Genomic DNA, 27,894 nt, shown 5'->3' on the forward strand with positions numbered 1-27,894 from the left:
TAAATTATCTCTATAAATTTAAACTAAAAGTCACAAATGGGAATGAAAAGACTGATTAGCTATTGAGTACAGCATGGGCGAGAATGAGGCCTCAAATAGCTGTTCCCACATTCAAGCTGTGAGGTCAGCGTAAAACCCATGGGAAGTGGCAATAAGAAAGTTATCCACTGTAGCATTTGTGTGGGACAGAGTAGAGCCTTGGGACAACCCTTAACAGAAACAAGCTACTGTTACCACTGAGTAGTAGGCAGACTTTCTAGGAAGAAACGCAAACTTCAAGGCCTGTCTCACTTGACCTTGTATTTGTACTCACTGTGAAAAGTTTTTACACCATCCAACAGTCGGTTGCGATACACGGTACCAGCAACTGTAAAGAAAGGCATAGTCAAGGTCACAGACAAAGAAAGGCTGACATCCATAGCATGACCATGGACGACCACCACGAAGACAGTAACCTTACAGGATCTGCCTATTTAGTCTGATATCCATACAGCTTTCTTCATTTTGGCTTTATCAATAAAGTGAGGCATGGGATCTTTTGTATGAGTCACTTTGCCAGGCTGGGACTGATGCTAACGTGTTCTTTTTTTTTTTTTAATATTTATTTATTTATCATGTTTACACTATTCTGTCTGTGTGTATGCCTGCAGGCCAGAAGAGGGCACCAGACCCCATTACAGATGGCTGTGAGCCACCATGTGGTTGCTGGGAATCGAACTCAGGACCTTTGGAAGAATAGTCAGTGCTCTTAACCCCTGAGCCATCTCTCCAGCCCCCTCTTTTTTTTTGTCTTGCCTTCCCTCCTGTCCTTACTTTTCTTTGTGCTTTAGGATTATCAGACATTCCAGAAGTAATATCTCAACTCACAAATCAGATCTTGATTCATAAATTAATTTCTTTCTTAAGAAGTTCTCAAACCCAGTTCCAATAGAGCCTCCATGTCAAATAGTCTCCATGAGCGCAAAGACTTGATTTTAATCTTACCATTTGAAAAGTCTTCAGAATGTTGAATGCAAACAGATGTGGACCTGCATGCGCAGTGACTCCCTCTCAGCCCCCACGACAGCCCCCGCACAGAAAACGTCCCCTTGGAGCCGAGGCGGAGTCAAACAAATGTGGACCTGCACGCGCAGTGACTCCCTCTCAGCCCCCACGACGCCCCCCCCCCCCAGAAAAAGTCCCCTTGGAGCCGAGGCGGAGTCAGAAATGCTTACAGGTGACAGGCAGAGTCTTCAGCAGCTTCCAACGTTCCTTCGGTGTGAATTGTATCCCTATGTCTTTCAAGATATTACCTACTTGATTGACATTCACTTTGCTCCCTTTGGGAAAAAATGAAAATGAGAGCAACCAATGATTTTAAACTGTGTCATCTGTGTTCACCTGAAGGGTGGGATAGTCAAAAGTCTCTGAGTTGAGAGTCTGAGAAGATATCAGAAAAAGACATCAGTTGCTTAATTCTAGACAGAAACATAATTTTATAAGTTCTAATGAAATGCCTGAAGCAATCTCATCTTGTTCTGACTCCATGTTGTGCTTGTTTAGACAGTTTTCAGCCCTCTACTCCTCTCCCCAAGGGTTGTTTCTGCTTTGGCAACATATCTGGAGTATCCATGGCCTTGACCATGATCCAGAAGTATTAACCAAAATAATAAAAAAATCTAAAATAACTTGAAAAAATATAAGTGAAAAGTAATTGACATGTTATGTCTAAAATTATTACTATGCTTTGCCAGGAATGAATTTTTCAAGGTGCCTCTGACCCTCATATGACTTCGATGTAAATTATGATCTTTGGGCTTTTTGCCTTTAAAAACTATGCATCCCTGAGTTTGGGCACCATGAGACTTTTCAGAGGCACAAGCTCACTCTTGGACAGGCCAGCCCCCTTCCCCCCCAAAATAAGACTTCAAACTTTTTACTGGCTTAATCAGTGACTATCTCATGGAGATCATTTCACTAAGAACAACAGTATAAACCAATACTCTGAAATGGAGGTCAGAGAACAGTATGGCTATGGCTATGATATAAATGACTATATACATATTTTTTCTCTTTTCTCTCTCCTTTCTCTCTCCTTTCTCTCTCCTTTCTCTCTCCTTTCTTTCTTTCTTTCTTTCTTTCTTTCTTTCTTTCTTTCTTTCTTTCTTTCTTTCTTTCTTTCTTATTCTGTCTGCGTGCATGCCTGAAGGCCAGAAGAGGGCACCAGACCCCATTACAGATGGTTGTGAGTCACCATGTGGTTGCTGGGAATTGAACTCAGGACCTTTGGAAGAGCAGGCAATGCTCTTAACCACTGAGCCATCTCTCCAGCCTCCTACATATTTTTATAGATAAATAATGCCAATTAAAAATTTGTTCTCCGGTAATTACATATATGAATAGAATTTATTGAGAACATATCTACCTCTACCTCCAACTTAGATCCCTCCACATACCCTGCCCATCTTCATGTACTTTTCTACTTTTAATTTTTTTTAAAATACCCCAAGTTGGATTCCTGCTGCCCATATGCACTCGAATGCAGGGGCGCCATCTATTGGAGCATGAGCAGCCTACCAGGGGCCACACCTCTCAACCATTGGCTAACAACTGTTAATCTCTTCACTAGGGGTGGAGCTTCATGAGCCCCTCCCTCTGCAATTTTCTGCTATATGATATCTCATATATGATATCTCTCCATTTTTATGCTAAATGATAATATGAGGTGTTTTATTGCTAAAAAGATTAGTTCTAATGCATTATTTTACCAGTGATCATAGTTACCCAAGTTTATTATGATTGTTTGAACAGTGCAACTAATTTGAATTATGTAAAAAAATCTAGGATACTATAACAATAGAAAAGTTTAACAGTTTTGTCAAAAAGCATATAACTCAAAACTAATCTGGACTACTGGATAAAAGTTTTTATTTTTTTACTATTTATTTATTTATTTATTTATTTATTTATTTATTTTCATGTATTGGGGCACCCTTCTGGAGGTCAGAGGATAATTGGCAGGAATCAGTTCTCTCCACTATGTGGGTCTCAGAGATCAAAGTCAAGTCATCAGGCCTGGAACCAAGTCACCAAGTGCCTTAACCTGTTGAGCCACATCATGAAGACCCATAAAATGGATCATTTATTCACCAGCGAGGCCAGCAAGTTAAGGTACTAACAAAGCCCCAGTGATGGGGCTTGGATATTTACAAGTATAGCTGTAAAAGTCTTCTGAATATTGCCACCTAAGACTGTTTTCCTCCATGGCCTATTACTCACCTGTGAGTGACTCTATACTTTCCATCATCTTACTCAGTTTAACCTTCCCATCTGTAAGACAAAATACAAATAAGACACAGGCAGTCACTCAGACCCAGGAAACTTAAGACCTTACAGTGTGAGATAAACATGGACATTCAAATGGTCAACCTGATTTGTTCCGTAAATGCATTAATTTTCATCCCCAGATGAACATAGAATTGAAAACCAAAGGTCTAAGTGTCACACACACAAACACACACACACACACACACAGGCATGCATACACACACACATACACGCATACATACATAGCACCAAGAGTTTCAGAAAGTACAGAATGTGTCAATTCTATACACTACAGTGCTAAGACATTTAAAAGCATTGCTTAATATTTCCATTTGGTCTGTTCTTTAGAATTCAAGAGCATTCTGTTTGATCACCTTAGTATTGCCGATTTAAAAAGCAGTATGTGGCATTGCTCTGAAGCCTGGACTGACCTAACACTTTCTGAATAGGTATTCCAGGACACGCCTGAACCCGCAATTCCCTGCTGTAGCTTCCCTCTTGCTATATATGCAACCATTACTAAACACTCCATTCATGCTTCTGATTCCAAGGCCTCCAACATTTGTTTAAATTATGAGCTGATTTGCTGAAGATCTTTTAGGTCACATCGTCCCTTGAAAGTATCATTCAATCATAATATCTACAACTCTGTATTTTTTTCTAAGAAGCAATATTATTTGGTAGAGAAGTAAAATCCTTTCAAGTTATGTACATCTGGGTTCAGGTCCTATTAACCAACCTCTGTGATGTATCCCCCGTTTTCACATCAGAGAAATTTAGATAATAACCTACCTCACAGGGTTGCTTCAGGACTATTGATAACATAGATCTGGTGCCACACACGTAGTAGGCAGTTAATAGTATTAGCTGTGGTTATATCATAGAGCCGGCTAGTTTATCTGGCGGGAGGCGCGGCAGCATGAGAATAGTGGTGGGAGGAATCTGCTAGTTTCCCACATTAACCACTGAAAAATTAGTATACAATTCTGAGTTCTCGTTAACAAAATGTTCTTCTCGTAACTTGGTACAAATAGTGGGTAAGTCAGATCTCACTTACGGTAAAGCAGATGTTTCAGTGGCAAGGCAAGCAAAAGCAGGCTAATCAGGAGCCCCTGTGTGATTAAGGGGTTCTGATGGTTTGAATGTGGCCCTCAAACTATGTGTGTCAGAGACAAACCCCATGGTAACAGTGCTGAGAGGTGAGATGTAGGAGGTGACCCGGTCACGTGGGCAGGGTCCTGATGAATGGCTCATGGGCGGGTTTATTGCTGAGAACTGTTTGGTTATGAATGTGAGTCTCACCCACTCCCCCTTGGGTCCCCTCCTGGTTGACGGCACTCAAGTGCACTATCTCTGTGTTTCTCTCTCACATGAGCACACGCCTTTCACCTTTCTGCCTCCTGCCATGGGTGATGCAGCACAGAGGCCCTACCATGTTAATTCCTGGATACTGGACTTCCCAGCTTCTACAACTATGAGAAATTAATTTCTGTTCATTATAATTTACCTAGTCTCATGTATTCTGTAATATCAGCACAAAAAAAGTAAGTCAGATGTAATAAAATTTCCTGGTGCAGTAAGAATCATAGAAGACTGGCTTCTAAATAAGACATTATTCATAATTTAACTTCAAACAATATACAATGCATTGTAATGTCTATGGAAGTTGCAACGCTGCTTCCAGACAGAAGGTTATAACCTCTCTGTTTTCCTTATAGGATTGCAGAAATTGGCCTAATTATGCAACCAATAATATACTTTTTTGGTTTGTTTTTGTGGGTTTTTTTTTTGAGGGGGGTGATAGGGCTTCTTTGTGTAGCCCTGGATGTCCTGGAATTCCCTTTGTAGACCACGCTGGCCTTGAACTCAGAGATCCTTTGCCTTTGCCTCTCAAGTGCTAGTATAAAGGCATGTGCCATCACTGTCGGGCCCAATTAATATACTTTAAAAAATTAAATCTATATTGTTACCCCCTAGCCGAGATCTGAGGATAATGTAATTAAGAAGCATCCTGACCCCAATCTGCTGAGTACACATATTTCTGTGTCACTTGGGATGGTGTGTCCTGCCCTTGCCTGGTCATTTGGGCATGTGACTCACAGTGAGCCTGACTGACTTGCTGACTCTGAATCCTGAGAACGTGACACTGGTGATCCTCCAGCTGCACCACCTGATGACTTTGTCAATCAGCTCTGAGGTCATGTGATCCCATCTCTGCAGCCTTGGCCTTGGACTTCCCAGTCCTGGGCTTCCAAATATTTGGTTCTAGGATTTACTCCGTGGCCTTCACAGTTCTCTCTGGTGCTTAAGCTAACCAGAACCCAAGGATGTGATTTTTTTTTTTTTTTACCACTGTGAAAAACTGCTGGCTGGGTGTTGTGATGCATGTCTTTGATTCTAACACTCTGGAGGCAGCATCAGGCAGATCTCTGTGAGTTAGAGACCAGTCTGGTTTACAGGCCAGCCAGGGCTACATAATAAGACTCCATCTATAAAAAAACAAAGTAAAAATCCCCCAAAACAAAAGCTCTCCAAACACACACACATGGTGCTGGAGAACTGTCTGTATTCTGTCAATCATATTTTAAATAAACGCTGATTGGCCAGGCAGGAAGTATAGGTGGGACAACCAGACAGGAAGTAAAGATGGGGCAGTGAGAACAGGAGAATGCTGGGAAGAAGGAAGCCCATTCCTCCCCAGTCCTGCCCAGACCACGGATGAAGCAGGATGTGACCTGCCCTGCCAAAAAAAGTACCAAGCCATGTGGCTAACATATACTAGAATAATGGGCTGGTATACATTATAAGAGCTAAGATGAAGCCTGAGCTAATGGGCCAATCAGTTTATAACCTAATGTAGACTCTCTGAGTGATTTTCCTTGGGGACTTACCGGTTGTGGGAACTGGGCAGGACATAAACCCCAACTAGCAGGCCCTAATACTATACACACACACTGAGTTTTTTTTTTTTCTAGTTTTTTTTTTTAAGACTAAGTTGGAGAAGTGCCATTTTCCTTAGTGTTGGGGCTAGTTAGAGGTTATGGTTATGGCTTATAGAGTATGAACCACACATAGGGGACTGTTTGCATCAGATTTTCTTGGAAGTGGCTTTAACCCCTGGCAGTTTACTCCATTCTTATCAGGCCTGAATGAAAAAGACTGGGATTCTCAGTAGTCCTCATTGTCCGCTATGTTCAGAGAGTCTGGTTTTATCCCAGGCTTTTCCAGACCCAGGCCAGCTGGCCTTGGTGAGTTCCCGATAGAACATCCCCATTGTCTCAGTGTGTGGGTGCACCCCTCGCGGTCCTGAGTTCCATGCTCGTGCTCTCTCTCCTTCTGCTCCTGATTTGGACCTTGAGATTTCAGTCCTGTGCTCCAATTTGGGTCTCTGTCTCTGTCTCCTTTCATCGCTTGCTGAAGGTTAATATTCAGGAGGATGCCTATATGTTTACTTCCCACAGGACAGGGAACCCTGATTGCTTTTCGGGCTGGGGGGAGACTTAATTGGGGGAGGGGGAGGGAAATGGGAGGCGGTGGCGGGGAAGAGACAGAAATCTTTAATAAATAAATAAATTAAAAAAAAGAAAAAGAAAAAGACTGGGATTTAGAATTAAAGTAAGGTTGTTTCCTGTAGGCAGACTCAGTCTAGGATTTGGCACCTTATGGAGCAGTACAACTTTGTATCAGTGGTTACAAGAACAGCGTTAAAGAGTTCCAGCATAAGTATATGAAAAAAACCCCACCCCCCAAACAAACAAACAAAAAATCCAACCCTGGGCATTGCTTAACCACCAAGGAAATGCAAATCAAAATCACAATGAGACATCACCTAACTGGAATCAGGGTGGCTACTACTAAAGAGGCAAAAAGAGCAAGTGTTGAGGGTATGGAAAACAACCTGGAAACTCCTCAGACACAAAAACAGAATTGCTGCCTGAGCCTCTATCCCACAACTTGGAAGATCCAAGGAAGGGACCAACAGTGTATGTTGAACATTGTGCTCACCAGCTAAGATACAGTCAGTGTGGGAGTCCCCTGATGACCTGGAGAAACTGTATGAGCAAAGACAGGAGAGGCACAGCAGACACTGTTCTCTCTCACTGTTGACTATGAACACATTGACTTCCAGCAGCTGGAAGCGGGGTACCTGTCAGAGGATGCATGACCAAGAAGTCCGCTGCACAGTGAGTGAAGCAGTCCATGTCAGTTTGTTGACTGAGTTTCTTCAAAGTATAAATAAGCATGGTGTTTGCTATTATCAGGAAAATGGTAACTCTGTGGGGTGATGCATTTGTTAATTAGCTAGATCTAACCATTCAATAAGTAAACTTTAAAACAACACACCACACACAACTGCCAATTAAGAAGATCTAGGATGGCTAGGCATGTTTTCTTTCCTGAGCTTCCTGGTGATTTGATGGACTTATTATTATTATTATTATTATTACTATTATTATTATCATTATTTGGAGGCTAGAACATTGAGTCAGATCCCCAGGAGTTGGAGTCTTAGGCAATAGTGAGCTATCCAAGGCGGTGCTGGAGACGGACCTTAGACGTCTCCTGAGCTCCCGCCTTATTCTTTTCCTGTTGAAAGGATCCTTTGTTTCATTTCTCTGGCTTCTTAGCCTTTAAATGTTCTCAGTGGCGTTAGGGGTTAGCCTTGCAAGTGGGACTCCTTGCTTACCACACAAGTCATCTCTGACTGAAGCATGACAGTCCAGGAAAACAGCTTTCCCAATGAGTGTATCTGGAAGCTAATTACAAGAGCTGAGGGTTTCTCTGAAGACACAATGACATGCTTACCTTCAATTGGCAGACGGTCCAGCAGGTCTTCAATTTCCTCCTCCTCCAGCTCATAGCCCAGTTCTTCTAGGATGGAATCCAGTTTGGAGACACTACACTTTCCCCCTTAGGAAAGAAGGAGGGAGCTGGAGGTTAAGTCACTATAGACAAAGCAATCCACAACATAGTAAAATCAGACGGCTCTGAAGGCTGCAGAGCCGCTGTGGAAGCTGGGAATGCAACGTTTTCACCAGTCCTGCTTCAGGGGTGCATTTAGAAGTTCATTATGTATCAGAAGAATTATGTAAATTTGCACTTATATATTGATTGCATGTACTGATTCTATATACTATAAATTGTATCTTTCAGATGAACTGTGGATTATATAAAAAAACAACTAGTGCTCTTGATTAGCAAACAGAATTTGAAACATTTTCATCACCAGAAAATGATAAACTACATTAGTTGTAGCTGCATCTAAAAGATCTATAAACTTAGAGAAAATAAATCACCTGATTATTACATAGTGATGATATGAGTTTTATTAAATTTAAAGTAAAGCACAGATAACAGTCTGAATTGCTTTACTGAAATTATCACTTACCAGAAAACCACTTCATTTGGTCAAGTAATATGTTTTTAAGTATTTTCCCATCATCTGTAAAATAGGAAACATTTAAAATTAGAGAAAAATAATGATACAGTAAAAAAAAGGTATGGAAGGATACGACTCTCAGTGCGGACTATAGAAATTTAGCTTTTTGAAAAAGTTTTCTTTCTTTTTTAAAGATGTATTTATTTATTACGTATGCAGTGTTCTGTCTGCATGTCTACCTGCAGGCCAGAAGAGGGCGCCAGATCTCATTACAGAGCCAGATGACTCAGACATCAAAGGCTAGACTCTCAACCACAAATATGAAAACTTTCAAATTTATACTTCTACAGTTCCCATATCTACACACTCTTCACACACTTCTTTATAAAGAAGTGCAAAGTAAGATTTTTCTCCTTTTCTCCTTTTCTTTTTTTCTTCTTCTGCTTCTGCTTCTTCTTCTCTTGTGACTTTTGCCTCTTGACTTTTTTTGGAGCTGGGGATTGAACCCAGGGGCTTTCCACTGATCTAATTCCCCAAGATCCCCCCCTTTATCTTCCTCTTTATTCCTGCTTCTCTTTCTTCCTTACATAGTGCTAATGAACCCAGGGCTCTGGGCACCAAACCAAGTGCCCTACCCCTACCTTCCTGGGACCCCGGCAGAACTCTGAGTGTGAAGTTAACGGACACCTTTCCTCCAATGGAGCTTTCCCCTTTCTTCTCACCGTTAGTTCCTCCTCTTTTCTCATCGCTCTATTTAAACCTTGTTTATCACAAGGTAATGGGATATTTTAAACATTTACTTATTCATGTACGTGTCTCTGTGTGTGTGTGCACGCACGTGCACAGGCAGTTGCCACTGTGTGTGTGTATGTGTGTGTGTGTGTGTGTGTGTGTGTAGGCTGGAGTACAACCTTGGATGTCAGTACTTATCAGCCATTTTGTTTGAGACAGGGTCTGTCTTGTTTGCTCTTACACCGTGTATTTAGGCTAGCTGGTCTGGGAACTTTCAGGGGACTCTCCTGTCTCTGCCTCCCATCTCACTGTGGAAGGGCCAGGGTTGTAGGCTGGAGCACTGCAATCTTTATATACATTCTAGGGATATGAGCTCAGCTCAAAGATTTACACAGCAATTGCTTTCACCTATTGAGTCACCCCCACAGCCAGGAACACTATTAACGCCAAGATTTGGTTAAAAGATACTTGGTGGGGGTGGGAGGAGAAGCTCTCAAAACAAATTTAAAGGCTGGACATAATATCGTTCCGATTACAGCTTGATATCTTTGTGTTGTAGGGCAGAAGAGGTGTCAGCTTTTGTGAGGTTTCACATTGAAGTTCAGATAAGGACAGAGATTCGTTCTGTAGTCCAGAGTACCTACCAGCGATAGGCAGACTTTTCATCAGCGCATTGACTTCCCTGTTTGTGAGCTCTATGCCCATGTCCCCCAGCACTTTTTTTGTGACTTTAGTATCAATTTTTCCTCCTTTGGGAAAAAAAATGGAAATCATAAAGATGAGAATTGCTTGCTGACTTTAGATGACAAAATGAAGTTGGTACAGACGCATGGAAATGTGTTCAAATCTGAAGAAACTATGGATTTGTAAGGGTCTAAATGGCCTCAGAGGCACTAATCCTGCACAGGAAACCCCTGGCTGGCTGTATCGAATCTCAGATGTGCCGCCAACAGCTCAAATCTGCACTACCCTGTGTTCTACCTGGATTATGAGATGGACCCCCTCAGTAAGGCCACATGATTGGCATACAGTCACAGTTGTGTCTTAACATCTCCTGAGTCAGAGGGGTCACTAAGCATTTTGAATGAATGATAATATTTGTGCTATGATGAAATGAGGCACAAAAACACCCAGAGGTTCCAGAACAAATGTAGAACTCATTATAGACGTAGATCAATGCAACATTTTGCTAAAAGCTAAATAAACGGATGTAACCTTCATGCCAGTTAAAACATTTGAAGCCAGTGACAAGACAAGAATGACCCTGTCTTGTGTGAAGGGTCCTCTGTCTAGCTCTGCTGGTCTGGGACTCTCTACTGTAGGGCAAGTTGGCCGTGAACTCCTGTAGTTCCCTTGAGTGTAGGGGCAAGTGTGGTGAGCCATCTTACTGCTTGGTGCTGGCTGGCCTGGTGCTCACTAAGCTTGCAGCAGCTCTTCTGCCTCAGCTTCCTAAGCTGCCATAATGCTGAGATTATGAGCAGGCACTGTCTCCTGGTTTCAAAGCTGCATGCCAATGTGAAGCTTTTATGTAACAGTCTTGTATCTTTCACAAGATGCCTTGCTTACCTGAGAATTTTCTCACTTCTCTTAGTAGTGTCTGCAGATCAGTCTTCTCAGAGTCTGTAAAAAGGCCACAGGTCACATATACATGAATAACTGTGCACTGATTCAAAGATAAATGGGACGTTAAGTAGGATGTTTTGTTATAATTTGTTTTGAGTTATCACATACATAGATGAACACGAAATAAGGAAAATTACTCTTGAAATATGTTAACTATTCATCTCATTATCTACTCTCTATTTTTCTTCTTCAAGAACTCAACCTTGGGCTGGCAAGACTGTTCAGTAGACAAAGCACTTGCTGCCTACCTGATGACCTGAGTTCCACTCCTGGGATACACATGGTGGAAGGACAGAACTGATTCCAGAAAGTTGTCCACTGACCTACACACTCACCATGGCACACATTGCCCATTATACATGCATGCATGTGTGTACGCACCTCCCCCCCCCACCCGTGGTGATATTCTGTTTGTGCACTAATAAATAAAGATTGGCTGGTGATCAGAGTGTTGAGCTAGCCAATAGTTAACCAGTGGTGGCACACACCTTCCATCCCAGCACTGGGGAGGAGGAAACAGGAAACAATATGGCTGGGTGGAGAGAGGAAGTGATGAGGCAGGGCAGAGACAGGAGCTTGGCCCCTTTTTTGCTGAGAATTTGGCGAGGGGTAGCTGTGGCTTGGTCCTTTGTCTCTCTTTCAGCATTTACCTGATATCTGACTCCGTGTTTTTATTATTAAGACAAATTAGAATTCACCACACACACACACACACACACACACACACACACACACACACTCCTAAAAGAAGAAAGGTCTCAAGCTCAGCATAAGCATCTTATGCTCACCCCCCTCTCCAGGCTTGTTCTGTTTACACGTTCTACCAGCAGACCCTTGAATCAGTATAATTTGTTAGAATTGAAGATTAGTGCGTTTAATTTTTCACTAAAAATTATGCATACAGATGTTTTGCCTGCATGTTTTGTCTGTGTACTATGTGTGTAAGGCCTGAAAAGACCAGAAGAAACTGGAGTTACAGATGGTAGTGAGGAACCATGTGGGTACTGGGAATCAAACCCAAGTCCCCTGTAAGAACAACCAGTGTTCTTAACTGCTGGGCCACCATCCCAGCCCAAAGATGTAGAATGTTTTAGGACAAGAAGGAAACTGGGAACCATGCGTACTTTGGTATTTCTTACAATGAAGGACATTATCACTTGTATGTAATCCCACTCTTCCTTGGGGGTTATTTCTATTCCAGATACTCCTTACAGTCAGTACAGCAGACGGTGCTCTGAGAATCCTTACCACTTACAGAATGTATATTAGACTTCTGTAGATCACAGGAAGGAAACACGCAGACAAAGGCAAAGAGGAATCAAGGCCAATGAAGACAGTTTGCCTCTCTTTAACCAGAGTTATGGAAGAAATAAAAAAAAAAAACCCGGAGGATAAGGACAGGATTATAAGGAAAATATCTGATGGTTTTCTACATCCAATAAAGGATTTCAATTGTTATATTCAAAAGTCCAATGAATTCTAAGACAGATACATGAAAATTAATCCATTTCAAATTTCCACATCACAGCGAAGCTTCAGAACTAGTGATCAATGTACTCAACGCAACAAGAGCGAAATGTTTACTCTCCAAGAAAAGTAAGGTTTATAGCCGACTTTCCATCACATCTAGCAACATTAGAAAGCATGACTGTAGGATGATATTTTAAGTATGCTGAAAGAAAAAGACTAACTAGAATTCTATGCTCAGAGAACATATCTATCAGGAGCTATAGTAAAATATGTGTGTGTGTGTGTGTATGTGTCGGTATGTGCATTTGTGTATATGCATGTATATGTGTATGTGTGTTTGTGTGTATGTGCATTTGTATATGTGTATGTATGTATGTTTGTGCGTATATATATGTGTATATGTGTGTATGTGTGCTTGTGATGTGTTTGTGTATGTGTGTTTGATTGTGTTTTACTCAGACAAGCTCTTGATACATACCTTAGGGTAATCTAAAACTTGCAATCCCCCTGCTTCAGCCTCTTGAATAGGACTACAAACATATAAGCATGTGCCACATGCTAAACTGACTAACCAGATAATCGTATACCAGAAAAAGAGAGGATTTCTTAATGATATTTGCTTCTGGTAGAAGAAAAATGATCCTAAAGGCAAAGTTGGTGATACAAGAAAGAACTAAAGGTTAAAAATATGTGTACACTTGAGTAAATCTGAATGAATAGTGGAGTTATAAAATTATTACACTACTACTTGGTCAATTTTGACTGCCAACTTGATGGGATATAAAATCACCATGGAAACAAATCTCTAGGCATGTCTACGAGGGGTTATCTACATGAGGTTAAGGTGGGAAGATCCACCCCAAATGGGCGTTATATCCTTCCTTTGCCTGAGGTCCTGGACTGAGTTAGAACAAAGTTGAGCACAGTCATCCATTGCTTTCTCCTTCCTGATAGGGGATGTGATTGCCTGTGCCTCTACCATACCTTGCCCGCCACAAAACACTGCACCCCCTAAAGCCTAAGCCAAAGCAAACCTCCTCCCTGCAGCTGCTTTTGTCGTGCTCATCACAGAGATGAGACAAATAACGAATGTGACCACTGATGCTTTTCTAAAACAGAACAGCACAGAACCAAAGAGATCAGAGCATCGACACCGAGAAGGAGGGAAACGGAGGTAAAATGTTCTTTGGTCCTTCTGTTATCCAAGAGGAAATATCTGGAGAGACAGGTTCACATCAGTGCACAGCAAAGCCCAGTGCCAGGAGGGAGACTTCAGTGATGGCCGATCAAATGCTGAGGTCATCACGGAGCAGGAAGGACAGAAGAGCGTTGGACAGTAAGAGAAATCAGGAGATGGTTATGTATACAAAGCAAAGAGACACCCAGGGATGGTACCTGGAACGAATAAGAGGGCTACATTACTTGGTAGTAGGAGTAAGAGGACTAGAAGCCTAGTTTATTATGTTTTATTTGTTTGTGTTTGTGTGTCTTAGCTACTCTTCTATTGCTGTGCTAAAATCCCATGACCAAGGCAGTTTATAGAAGAACGCATTTAACTGGGGGCTTGCTTACAGTTTCAGGGGGTGGGTTATGACCTTCATGGCAGGGAGTGTGGCAACTGGCACAGTGCTGTAGCTGTACCTGAGAGATCAAATCTAACCATAAGCTGCAGGCAGAGCAAATGGGACTGGGCCTGTCATGGGCTCTTGAAACCTCAAAGCCTAGGCCCAGCAACACACCTCTTCCAACAAGGCCAACCCCACTCCAACAAAGCCACACCCACTCCAACAAGGCCACACCTCTTCCAACAAAGCCACACCCCTTCCAACAAGGCCACACCTCTTCCAAGAAGGCCACACCTCCCAAACCTTCCCAGACAGTTCCACTAACTGAGAACCAAACATTCAAACATAAGCGCCCTTGGGGGGCCTTTTTCATTCAGACTACCACAGTGTGTATGTGTGCAGGTACACACAGGTCACAATACCTTGGTGTAAAAGGTCCTTCTGCATTTGTGTTGATTTCATTGGTTGAATAAAGAACCTGCCTTGGCCTTTTGATAGGACAGCCCTTAGGTGGGTGGAGTAGACAGAAGAGAATTCTGGGAGGAAGAAGGTAGGCAGAGAGCTGCCCGCCATGAAGCTGCCAGGTCAGACATGCTGAATCTTTCCTGGTAAGCCACAGCCTCGTGGTGACATGCAGATTATTAGAAATGGGTTGAATCAAGATGTGAGAGTTAGCTAATAAGAGGCTAGAACTAATGGGCCAGGCAGTGTTTAAATGAATACAGTTTCTGTGTAATTATTTCGGGGCTAAGCTAGCCAGGCGGCTCCTCTCCATACAATACCTATGCAGATGTCAGAGGACAACTTGTGGGAGTCTTTCTCTCCTGTCTGTTCCTTTCAAAGAGAAGATAAAATATTGTAGCTTAAAACTGCTGCTCTATCAAAGAGTTGAGGCTAAGAAGGAATCCTGTGGGCAGTGCCAAAATAGAGGAAGAGCAGACAAGGAAGCAGATGTTACAAGGTCCAGGACAGTTTGATGACACAGCCTTTGGAAGACACTGGGATGGCGAGACTGATATGAAGAGCAACCCTTCACTGTAATAAGCAATCTTCCTTCAGTGTCCCTCAAGTAAAGACAAACATCCATAGCTCACTCTAGCGTATATATCATATATCTCAAAATTAATGAAAATATACTAAACCAAAATGTGCTCTCACATGGACGGAATTCCTCTTTAAGACTAAAAAATATCAGCCAGGTGGTGGAGGATCACATCTTTAATCCCAACACTTGGGAGGCAGAGGCAAGCAAATCTTTGTGAGTTCAAGGCAAGCCTGGTCTACAAAGCGAATTCCAGGACAGCCAGGGTTACAGAGAAATCCTCTCTCAAAAAACCAACCAACCAACCAACCAAACAAACAAACAAACAAAGATAAAAAATATCATATCAGCATCAAAACAGATGCTGCTCGCAGAGGCCTCAGGCCTGAGCACCTGGAGCAAGAGTCCCTGGAAGGTCTGATTCCAGCCGCACGCTTACCGTCAACTGGAAGGTTTTCTGACAGATCTTTTAGTTTCTCGTCTGAGAGCTTGATTTTCAAGTTTTCCAAAACATTTTCGAAGTTATTGACATCAACTGTCCCACCTAAGGACAAAAATCAGAAATATAGAAGAAATTTAATAACTTCCCCTGAAAAGAAAAATTTTCATTTTTCCCCCTTAAATCACGGCTGTCAGCAAGAATGTCAGTAGCCCCGACATCCATCTTCACAGAAGGGGACAAATGGAAAGGGAACTGAAAATGTTCTTGCTGGTAGAGAGGAAAGCTCTAGCAAGTACAAACTCACTGTCCTACCATGCACAGGGTAGGGCTTAGTGAAACTCCCCACAAAATAATAGCCTGTTCTTTATTTCATATTTTTATGTGCAACCAGTTTTCAATTTGATTTTTTTTTATCAAAAGCTAATCTTAGCAGAAAAATGAAAAATAGTTTGGAAAATTCAGACATGAAGATAGGGGAGTGAGTGTGGGAGAGGGTGTCCCCACGAGAGGACACAGCCAGATTCAAGTGTGAGTCAAGGGCCCTTATTCATCTTTCTTCTCACCATGGCCCTTACCTCCGAAGGATTTCAGACAGTCTATCAATCTGCTTTCATATATAGTTTCATCATCTGCAAAACAGGGGCACACACATCACAGCTGTCAGAGGGACAGTAAGCTGCTGTCTCAGCCGGGCGACCTCCAGTGATTTGCCTTATAAATAGTTTGATATTTTGTATCCCAAGAGTTCAAAAGCAAAGAATCGAGAAAAATTTCAGAGCATACATGTCACTGGACAGAAACAACTTCTAATAATCTGTTGCCACATGGTACAGGAATACAAATACATCTTTCCTCGGTTCTCTTACTTTCCTTTCGCCCACTTCCCTGCTCCCACCAGCCTCACTTCCTCCTTACACCTACAAAGTTAACTTTCATTGGAAGGGAGGATGGAACATAATAATGGCTTCTGTCCCCAATCATAGGAAGTCGAGAAAATTAGAGTTGCTGACTCTCAATGAAAGAACAAAATTGTTCTTTCTGGGGCAAGAACAAGGTCATATTGAAAACTGTTGACAGCTCTTAAAAACAACAGCAACAACAACCAGGACGCAGTCAATTATCCCAGCAGATAAAAGTCTGTTTTAAAGTGTCTCGATACCCGACCTGACTTTCCCTAATATTCTAACAGTGTTTGAAAAACTCACCTTCAATTGGCAAACTGCACATCAGTTCTAAGTGTTCTGTAGGTGTCAGTGTTATTCCAGCGGCTTCGACAAAATTTTTCACATCTTTGATACCAACCTTCCGTCCTTAAAAAAGCAGAAACAGTAAGTATAGTCTGCAGCATTGATAGGTATCGAAATAGCAGAAGAAGAGGGGAGGAAACTGTCCGTGTTCTTCTATCACATCATGTAACTGTGAGAACTAGAGGCGCGGAAAGGCTCCAAGGCAGAATAAACGACCAGAGACAATCAGAACATGTTCCTTTCATTCTGAGGAGGGAAGCCCTTTTATTACACTTAAACAAATGATTTATCTGTTGTACATGCCTGTGTGGGTGTGTTCATGGGCACATGTGTATATGCAGGTGCATGTGGGCATGGAGGCCAGAGGTCAGCCTCAGCTGTGGGGTCAGACACCTTGTGTTTTGAGAGAGTGCCTCTCAGTGGTTTGGAGCTCATCCATTATGCGAGGCTGGCTGACCAGCAAGTCCCAGGGATCCACCCATCTTCACCTCCCCAGTGCTGGGATTAAAAGGGCATGCCAGCACAACTTGTTATTTATGTAGGTGCTGGGGATTGAACTCAGGTCTTCATGCTTGTGTGTCAACAGCACCCTTGGGACATCTGAATGAGGAAGCAGAACACCAACAAGTCTCCAGCATTCTGTTTATGAGTTTATTTATGTAGTAATGAAAAGATATGATGATAGTATTAAGATGTAGGGTTTTAAACTTCACATAACTTTTAACTTGCCTAAAACCGAGTTCACATCCGCTAATACTTTTTTCAGAGGGATACTTCGATTAGCTGTAATACAGAACATAAACAATTAAGATGATGACATAAAACTTAGAAAGATTATAAGTTAGGATTTGATAAAAGCCTATAAATTTTACTGATCTATTTGTGTTTACCTTAAATTTATATTTCCTGCTTTGAATGCTGGAGCCCTCATTAGTAAGAAAGACCTTGGACTGTGGCCATTCTCTTGAGCACAGGGTCTGGCTATGATAAGTATCGTGTCTTCATGGTACCTATGTAGCATGTCTTCAGTTCTTGGACTTTAAATGCCTTCTAAGAATGGTAATGATACCATTCAAGAGGTGTGCTTCCCGTGTGTGTGGATGTGTGTTTATACTTCACATTTAATGTAGATGTTGCTAGATGCTTCCTATACCCCATCTTTTCCTGATCTGCTGTTCCCTAATGTTGCCTACGTCTGTATTTATCTCATGCATGGACATCTTAGGAAATATTAATGGGGTTCCACTACTTCCCATTGTAGATTTTCCTCTCCTGATTATTTCTGGCTATTTTTGCGGTTCATTCTCTTTTATCCCCGCTCCCATTTTCTTTTTTCCCTACAAGTCCCTGGCCCATCGGGGTACTCTTAGCACTGGGGGAATGGCATGATGACTTCAGATTACTAAAAAATGACAAAAGACACTATTTCTTATTTTCAGACCAAAATTTTCTCCATAAATAGTATCTAAAATTCTCAGATCAATCTAATTGTAGAAGTCAGAGAGAGTATGTATGTGTGGGGGGGCCCTGGAGCTTACTGCACAGAGAGGCCTTCGACTTCCAGTGATTCTCTTGACTCTGTCTCCCAAGTGCTGAGCAAGCCCGTTTAATCTTAGAAGTTCTTATACCTAATCTCAAGATTCTGCGCATGACAGCCAAAGGCAGCACGGTCCTCATGCTTACCAGTAGCAGCCTGCTTCTGCATCACACGTTTCAATTCCTTGCTTTTGAGTTTGAGCCCTATGTTTAGGAGGAGTGTCTTCAGCTTGTTGGGATCAACCCTTCCACCTGAAAAAAATGTCAGAAACATGAGAAAAACCCCATCCAAACAGAAAGACTTGTTAAATTAGAGTAACCTTCAACAGGCCTGGCTGCTGTTAAGAGTTAATTAGTCTGGTTGTGATGGCACGCGTCTTTACTCCCAGCATTTTGGAGGCAGAGGCAGGTGGAGCGCTATGCGTTTGAAGCCAGCCTGGTCTTCATAGAATGTTCCAGGTCAGCCAGCACTTCATGGTGAGACTCTGTCTCAAGAAACAAAGGCAAATAAACATACAAAAAAGAACCAGAAAGTTATTTGAAAGTAGTTTAGCAATCATGCTCTTGTGAAGTTTTCATAACTGTTGGGCTATGAATCCCACTTCTCACAGAAAAGGGTCATGTCAATGTGAGAAGTGTAAATGTACATCATAGTTTTTATTATAATCGATAAACCCAAACACCAAACAGCATCTCTGGAGCTTAAACATCTACTTAAGTGGGTGCTATTGAGCAAACTTTTGTTCCCCAGAGAAAGATTTAGCTACATGTAATCATTATTAAAGATGATCACAGTAAGAAAAGCTGCTTTTGAATTGGGTGAAGTTGTGACATCATTTACCTTAGAGAAGTTAAGATTGTTATCCTAGTGAAAATAATCATATCATGAGCAGCAAGAGTGGTCCTGGGGTTATCACTGCCATCCCACAGACAGCAAGTGCGTAAGAAGCAGTGAGTCTCAAACAGACACGTTCATTCCTTGGTCAGGTGGATGGGTATTTCGGATGCCCATCACACCGGGGATATCTTAACTCCATGTAATTCAGTATTAAACATCTTTTTAAAATTGTAACTCTGACGCAAGCCAGTTCCTTCATCTACAGACAGAATCATCTCTTCCAGTACTGGAAGAGAGTGACTACTAGACAAGACGATCAGGACTCTGGGGTCATTAATGCAGCCTTCCAATGGGATCATGTGACATATGCAATGTTGGTATTTTAATTAGATATGGCTTGAAAACATGGAGTGGTTATGACCGGATAACTGGAATCTGAGTTGTAGCAGTTTCTAAACCGGTCACCTAAATAAACAGCAGCTCAGATGCCAAGCACTGTGGCGGCTGTATCCCAGCACGGTGATGCCGAGCACTGTAGCGACTATATCCCAGCACGGTGATGCCGAGCACTGTGACGGCTGTATCCCAGCACGGTGATGCCGAGCACTGTGACGGCTGTATCCCAGCACGGTGATGCCGAGCACTGTAGCGACTGTATCCCAGCACGGTGATGCTGAGCACTGTGACAGCTGTATCCCAGCACAGTGATGCTGAGCACTGTGACGACTGTATCCCAGCACAGTGATGCCGAGCACTGTGACGGCTGAATCCCAGCACGGTGATGCCGAGCACTGTGACGGCTGTATCCCAGCACGGTGATGCCGAGCACTGTGGCGGCTGTATCCCAGCACAGTGATGCCGAGCACAGTGACGGCTGTATCCGAGCACAGTGATGCCGAGCACTGTGACGGCTGTATCCCAGCACGGTGATGCCGAGCACTGTGAAGGCTGTGTCCCAGCACGGTGATGCCGAGCACTGTGGCGGCTGTATCCCAGCACAGTGATGCCGAGCACTGTGACGGCTGTATCCCAGCACGGTGATGCCGAGCACTGTGACGGCTGTATCCCAGCACGGTGATGCCGAGTACTGTAGTGACTGTATCCCAGCACGGTGATGCCAAGCACTGTAGCGACTGTATCCCAGCACGGTGATGCTGAGCACTGTGACGGCTGTATCCCAGCACAGTGATGCCGAGCACTGTGAAGGCTGTTTCCCAGCACAGTGATGCTGAGCACTGTGACGGCTGTATCCCAGCACGGTGATGCCGAGCACTGTGACGGCTGTATCCCAGCACGGTGATGCCGAGCACTGTGACGGCTGTATCCCAGCACGGTGATGCCGAGCACTGTGACGGCTGTATCCCAGCACGGTGATGCCGAGCACTGTGACGGCTTTATCCCAGCACAGTGATGCCGAGGACTGTGACGGCTGTATCCCAGCACAGTGATGCCGAGCACTGTGACGGCTGTATCCCAGCACGGTGATGCCGAGCACTGTGACGGCTGTATCCCAGCACGGTGATGCCGAGCACTGTAGCGACTGTATCCCAGCACGGTGATGCCAAGCACTGTAGCGACTGTATCCCAGCACGGTGATGCTGAGCACTGTGACGGCTGTATCCCAGCACAGTGATGCCGAGCACTGTGACGGCTGTATCCCAGCAGAGTGATGCTGAGCACTGTGACGGCTGTATCCCAGCACGGTAATGCGGAGCACTGTAGCGACTGTATCCCAGCACGGTGATGCCAAGCACTGTAGCGACTGTATCCCAGCACGGTGATGCTGAGCACTGTGACGGCTGTATCCCAGCACGGTGATGCCGAGCACTGTGGCGGCTGTATCCCAGCACAGTGATGCTGAGCACTGTGATGGCTGTATCCCAGCACAGTGATGCCGAGCACTGTGACGGCTGTATCCCAGCACGGTGATGCCGAGCACTGTGGCGGCTGTATCCCAGCACAGTGATGCTGAGCACTGTGACGGCTGTATCCCAGCACGGTGATGCTGAGCACTGTGACGGCTGTATCCCAGCACAGTGATGCTGAGCACTGTAGCGACTGTATCCCAGCACAGTGATGCTGAGCACTGTGGCGGCTGTATCCCAGCACGGTGATGCCGAGCACTGTGACGGCTGTATCCCAGCACGGTGATGCTGAGCACTGTGACGGCTGTATCCCAGCACGGTGATGCTGAGCACTGTGACAGCTGTATCCCAGCACAGTGATGCCGAGCACTGTAGCGACTGTATCCCAGCACGGTGATGCCGAGCACTGTGACGACTGTATCCCAGCACGGTGATGCCGAGCACTGTGGCGGCTGTATCACAGCACGGGTGATGCTGAGCACTGTGACGGCTGTATCCCAGCACAGTGATGCTGAGCACTGTGACGGCTGTATCCCAGCACGGTGATGCCGAGCACAGTGACGGCTGTATCCCAGCACGGTGATGCCGAGCACTGTGACGGCTGTATCCCAGCACGGTGATGCCGAGCACTGTGACGGCTGTATCCCAGCACGGTGATGCCGAGCACTGTGACGACTGTATCCCAGCACGGTGATGCCGAGCACTGTAGCGACTGTATCCCAGCACGGTGATGCTGAGCACTGTGACGGCTGTATCCCAGCACAGTGATGCCGAGCACTGTGACGGCTGTATCCCAGCACAGTGATGCCGAGCACTGTGACGGCTGTATCCCAGCACGGTGATGCCGAGCACTGTGGCGGCTGTATCCCAGCACGGTGATGCTGAGCACTGTGACGGCTGTATCCCAGCACGGTGATGCTGAGCACTATGACGGCTGTATCCCAGCACAGTGATGCTGAGCACTGTAGCGACTGTATCCCAGCACAGTGATGCTGAGCACTGTGGCGGCTGTATCCCAGCACGGTGATGCCGAGCACTGTGACGGCTGTATCCCAGCACGGTGATGCTGAGCACTGTGACGGCTGTATCCCAGCACGGTAATGCTGAGCACTGTGACAGCTGTATCCCAGCACAGTGATGCCGAGCACTGTAGCGACTGTATCCCAGCACGGTGATGCCGAGCACTGTGACGACAGTATCCCAGCACGGTGATGCTGAGCACTGTGGCGGCTGTATCACAGCACGGGTGATGCTGAGCACTGTGACGGCTGTATCCCAGCACGGTGATGCTGAGCACTGTGACGACTGTATCCCAGCACGGTGATGCCGAGCACTGTGACGACTGTATCCCAGCACGGTGATGCCGAGCACTGTGACGGCTGTATCCCAGCACGGTGATGCCGAGCACTGTGACGACTGTATCCCAGCACGGTGATGCCGAGCACTGTGACGACTGTATCCCAGCACGGTGATGCCGAGCACTGTAGCGACTGTATCCCAGCACGGTGATGCCGAGCACTATGACGGCTGTATCCCAGCATGGTGATGCCGAGCAATGTAGCGACTGTATCCCAGCACGGTGATGCTGAGCACTGTGGCGGCTGTATCCCAGCACGGTGATGCTGAGCACTGTGGCGGCTGTATCACAGCACGGTGATGCTGAGCACTGTGGCGGCTGTATCACAGCACCGTGATGCCGAGCACTGTGACGGCTGTATCCCAGCACGGTGATGCCGAGCACTGTGACGGCTGTATCCCAGCACGGTGATGACGAGCACTGTGACGGCTGTATCCCAGCAGGGTGATGACGAGCACTGTGACGGCTGTATCCCAGCACAGTGATGCCGAGCACTGTAGCGACTGTATCCCAGCACGGTGATGCCGAGCACTGTGACGACTGTATCACAGCACGGTGATGCCGAGCACTGTGGCGGCTGTATCCCAGCACGGTGATGCTGAGCACTGTAGCGACTGTATCCCAGCACAGTGATGCTGAGCACTGTAGCGACTGTATCCCAGCACGGTGATGCCGAGCACTGTGACGGCTGTATCCCAGCACGGTGATGCCGAGCACTGTGACGGCTGTATCCCAGCACGGTGATGCCGAGCACTGTGACGGCTGTATCCCAGCACGGTGATGCCGAGCACTGTAGCGACTGTATCCCAGCACGGGTGATGCTGAGCACTTGATGGCTGTATCCCAGCACAGTGATGCCGAGCACTGTGACAGCTGTATCCCAGCACAGTGATGCCGAGCACTGTGACGGCTGTATCCGAGCACGGTGATGCCGAGCACTGTGACGGCTGTATCGCAGCACGGTGATGCTGAGCACTGTGACGGCTGTATCCCAGCACAGTGATGCCGAGCATTGTGACGTCTGTATCCCAGCACAGTGATGCCGAGCACTGTGACGGCTGTATCCCAGCACGGTGATGCCGAGCACTGTAGCGGCTGTATCCCAGCACGGTGATGCCGAGCACTGTAGCGACTGTATCCCAGCACGGTGATGCCGAGCACTGTAGCGACTGTATCCCAGCACGGTGATGCTGAGCACTGTGACGGCTGTATCCCAGCACGGTGATGCCGAGCACTGTGACGGCTGTATCCCAGCACGGTGATGCCGAGCACTGTGACGGCTGTGTCCCAGCACGGTGATGCCGAGCACTGTGGCGGCTGTATCCCAGCACAGTGATGCCGACTACTGTGGCGACTGTATCCCAGCACGGTGATGCTGAGCACTGTGGCGGCTGTATCCCAGCACGGTGATGCCGAGCACTGTGACGGCTGTATCCCAGCACGGTGATGCCGAGCACTGTGACGGCTGTATCCCAGCACGGTGATGCCGAGCACTGTGGCGGCTGTATCCCAGCACGGTGATGCTGAGCACTGTGGCGGCTGTATCCCAGCACGGTGATGCCGAGCACTGTGACGGCTGTATCCCAGCACGGTGATGCCGAGCACTGTGACGGCTGTATCCCAGCACGGTGATGCCGAGCACTGTGGCGGCTGTATCCCAGCACAATGATTCCGAGCACTGTGACGGCTGTATCCTAGCACGGTGATGCTGAGCACTTTAGCGACTGTATCCCAGCACAGTGATGCTGAGCACTGTAGCGACTGTATCCCAGCATGGTGATGCCGAGTACTGTGACGGCTGTATCCCAGCACGGTGATGCTGAGCACTGTGACGGCTGTATCCCAGCACGGTGATGCTGAGCACTGTGGCGGCTGTATCCCAGTACAGTGATGCTGAGCACTGTGACGGCTGTATCCCAGCACGGTGATGCTGAGCACTGTAGCGGCTGTATCCCAGCACAGTGATGCTGAGCACTGTGGCGGCTGTATCCCAGCACGGTGGTGCTGAGCACTGTAGCGACTGTATCCCAGCACGGTGATGCCGAGCACTGTGACGGCTGTATCCCAGCACGGTGATGCCGAGCACTGTGGCGGCTGTATCCCAGCACAGTGATGCCGAGCACTGTAGCGACTGTATCCCAGCACGGTGATGCTGAGCACTGTGGCGGCTGTATCCCAGCACGGTGATGCCGAGCACTGTGACGGCTGTATCCCAGCTGGTGATGCCGAGCACTGTGACGGCTGTATCCCAGCACGGTGATGCCGAGCACTGTGGCGGCTGTATCCCAGCACAATGATGCCGAGCACTGTGACGGCTGTATCCCAGCACGGTGATGCCGAGCACTGTGATGGCTGTATCCCAGCATGGTGATGCCGAGCACTGTGGCGGCTGTATCCCAGCACAATGATGCCGAGCACTGTGGCGACTGTATCCCAGCATGGTGATGCTGAGCACTGTGGCGACTGTATCCCATCACAGTGATGCTGAGCACTGTGGCGGCTGTATCCCAGCACGGTGATGGTCAAGCTCTCATGAGATCTGTCCAAGGCACCCAGAAATAAAGCTGGGCATTCAAGGCTGATTCCTCTGAGCTTGCTGCTGACCTAACTAACACACCATCTATGAAACAAAGACCAAAGTGATCGATACATAGAACAGGTTCCCGAAGAATCGTGACCATAATCTTTGAGGAAATCTCAAACCGGCCTTTATACTGCTTCCTCACATTTGCTACTCACCTCTGAAACCCCTCAGGCTGGACAGGAGTCGATTTCGGAAAACTTTGTTATTTTCTGTAGTAAATAAAAGAAGTTACAGTTCAGGACCGAGAATGCCTCGGTGAATACAGGGCTAGACTTTTTGTTCTGTGACTGACCTTAGGGAGTGGATCTTCTTCCACCGTCAAGTCACAATGAGGTCAAGGAATGGGCCTTGTGCTGGCACAGAGCGAGTGTCTGGGGTAGGGGTGGGAGCGTGAGTGCAAATGCCCGGGCTTTGCTACACTCTGGCTTGGGGGCCTTAAGCAGATCTAGGCCTCTGTTTCCTTCGCTGTAACACAGGGGCCAGGCGCCATTGCTGTGTGTGGTAAGGATGCGTCCTGAACACCATTAGGACTAAGCAAACGTCATGTGTTGTTGACTGGTCTATCGACACATCCACCTCCAAGACAAATACTGGCTAATACAGGAGAGCTGGGATTCACACACTCATTGTTCTTACCTGTTTTCTTTTCCATCTTTAAATATTATTCTTAAAAAGATTTATTTAACTTTACCTTTTATGTGTATGAGTGTTGGACTGCATGTATGTCTCTGGGCCACTTGCTTGTTGGTGTCCTGGGGGGTCAAGAAGGGTATTAAACTCCTTGGAGTTAGAATGACAGATGGCTGTGAGCTCCCTGATGTGGGTGCTGAGAACCATACCTGGGTCCTCTGCAAGAGCAGAAAGTGTTCTTAACCACAGAGTCATCTCTCCAGCCCCTTAAATTAGTTTTAAAATATATTTATTTATTCTTTGAGAATTTAATATATATACATAGTGATTCAATTATAATTATCCCCCAGGTTTCCCCTACGTTTTCTTCCCAACTTCATGTCTTCTTAAAAGATATTAATTTTTTGTGTGTGTACGAGCACGCATACACACATTTGCATGAACACACATACATACATGTATGCATGCACATGCTTTGTGGGTGCCCCTAAAGGCCAGAAGACGGGGCAAATTCCTTTGGACTTGGAGTTACAGGAGCTGTGGGTTGTCTGATGTAGATGCTGGGAACCAATTTCAAGTCTTTTGACAGAACAGCCATTACTCTTAACTGCCGAGCCAGTTCCCAATCCCACCCCCCTTTAAAATTGTCCACTGACTCCAATTAGTGCTTCCCCTATAAGAATGGACACAGGGTCCCCTCTGGAGCAACCTACCAGGGACCACATTCCTAAAGAAAACAGAATTTCCCTTAGCAGCCATCAAGTGTCCATAGCTTCTCAGCCAGGGGAGGGGACTGCTGTGTCCCTTCCCCATCCATGCTGGAACTTTGCTCTCACGCAGGTAACCACAGCTGCTGTGGGCTCTGAGTGCAATGGTCCTGACATGCTCACTGCAGCCCTCCCCAACCTCTGGCTCATACAATCCTCCCATCCCTGCTTCCTTGATGGAAAAGGAGGGAGAAGACGAGCAAAGAAGTCAGGACCACGAGGGGTTGGTCCACCAACTGAGGCAGTGTACCTGTTCTAATGGGAGCTCACCAAATCCAGAAGGACCAGGTCAGAATGAGCATGTGATCAAACCGGACTCTCTGATTGTGGCTGACAATGGGGGCTGACTGAGAAGCCATTTGATAAAGGCACTGGGACTTGTTTTTACAGCATGTTCTGGATTTTTGGGACCCTAGTCTACACGGATGCACAGCTCCCTAGGCCTGGATATAGGGAGGAGGGCCTTGGACTTCCCACAGGGCAGGGTTCCCTGCCCTCTTTCAAGCAGGGTGGGAGAGGGAGGAGGGAGTATGTGGGAGCGGGAGGGGATTGGGAGGAGGGAAGGAAGTGTAAATAATTGAATGGAAAAATAAAAAAAATAAATAAAAAGAGGTTTGTTTTTTAATTTTATGTGTATGAGTATTTGCTTGCATATGCCATGTATCAAGCGTGTGCCTGTGTGCCTAGCCTCTGTAGAGGCCTCAAGAGGTTACTGGATCCCTGGAACTAGAGCTACATATAAGCCACCAGGTGGGTGCTGGGAATGGAACACAGGTTCTCTGCAAGGGCAATATTGATGGAAAAGGGAGAGAAATTTGGCCTACTCTCAAAGTGTGAGAATAAAAACAAGAACTTTGAGGATTTAGTGGTGGGGGAGGGGTAAAAGGTGAGGATGGGGCAAGTTTTAGTAGCAGGATTTAGGAAAGAGCCTCAGAGAGGTCAGGGATTCCTCCAGGACCTCTAGTGCACCCGGGTCAAAGATGCCCCTCCCCTCCCTGCACGGAAAAGTCAGCAGGGATGTTTTTCTTTCTTCTCGTGGTTTTGTGGAAGAGTTTTTGAGAACTAAGGTCTGTACCCAAAGCGTCACAGGAGCAACGGAGACTGTTTATGAGGAGGGCTGGTACAGCTGGAGGGTGGGTACAGGCGACATTTCAACACACAACATTTCAAAATACACACTTCAGAGGTCTGGAGAAGGCTCAGTGGTTAAGCACTTGCCCTGTGCAGCAAGAACAGAATTTAGGGTCCCCAGGGCTCACACAGTGCAGGTGTGGGTAATTCCAGCCTTGGAAAGCAGGCACGGGTATCCCAGCAAGCTTACGGTGAGCCAGTTAGGCCTGTGAGCCCTGGGTTTGCTGGAGAGCTTGCCTCAAGGAATGGGATTGAGGGGCACTCACAGCATCAACCAGGGCTCCACATGCACATAAATACACACCCACACACCGTGCCCGCCACATACACACACACACACACACACTGAAAAAACACCAATGCTCGCCACACCCACACA

At 45.9% G+C, this 27,894-nt stretch overlaps 1 protein-coding gene across 1 annotated transcript in view; it reads right to left on the minus strand.

Annotated features, from left to right (window-relative positions):
* The window catches only part of Efcab3 (EF-hand calcium binding domain 3), a 370,379-nt gene that overhangs the window by 82,509 nt on the left and 259,976 nt on the right, over positions 1 to 27,894 (minus strand). Inside the window, 13 exon segments of the mRNA XM_075941765.1 lie at positions 314 to 367; positions 1,215 to 1,319; positions 3,259 to 3,309; positions 8,113 to 8,217; positions 8,696 to 8,749; positions 10,063 to 10,167; positions 10,985 to 11,038; positions 15,558 to 15,662; positions 16,136 to 16,189; positions 16,766 to 16,870; positions 17,537 to 17,590; positions 18,491 to 18,595; positions 25,143 to 25,196. Of these exon segments, the coding sequence (XP_075797880.1) occupies positions 314 to 367; positions 1,215 to 1,319; positions 3,259 to 3,309; positions 8,113 to 8,217; positions 8,696 to 8,749; positions 10,063 to 10,167; positions 10,985 to 11,038; positions 15,558 to 15,662; positions 16,136 to 16,189; positions 16,766 to 16,870; positions 17,537 to 17,590; positions 18,491 to 18,595; positions 25,143 to 25,196 (1,005 nt within the window).

This window comes from Microtus pennsylvanicus, chromosome 11, assembly GCF_037038515.1.
Source record: "Microtus pennsylvanicus isolate mMicPen1 chromosome 11, mMicPen1.hap1, whole genome shotgun sequence".
NCBI classification, from domain to species: domain Eukaryota; kingdom Metazoa; phylum Chordata; class Mammalia; order Rodentia; family Cricetidae; genus Microtus; species Microtus pennsylvanicus.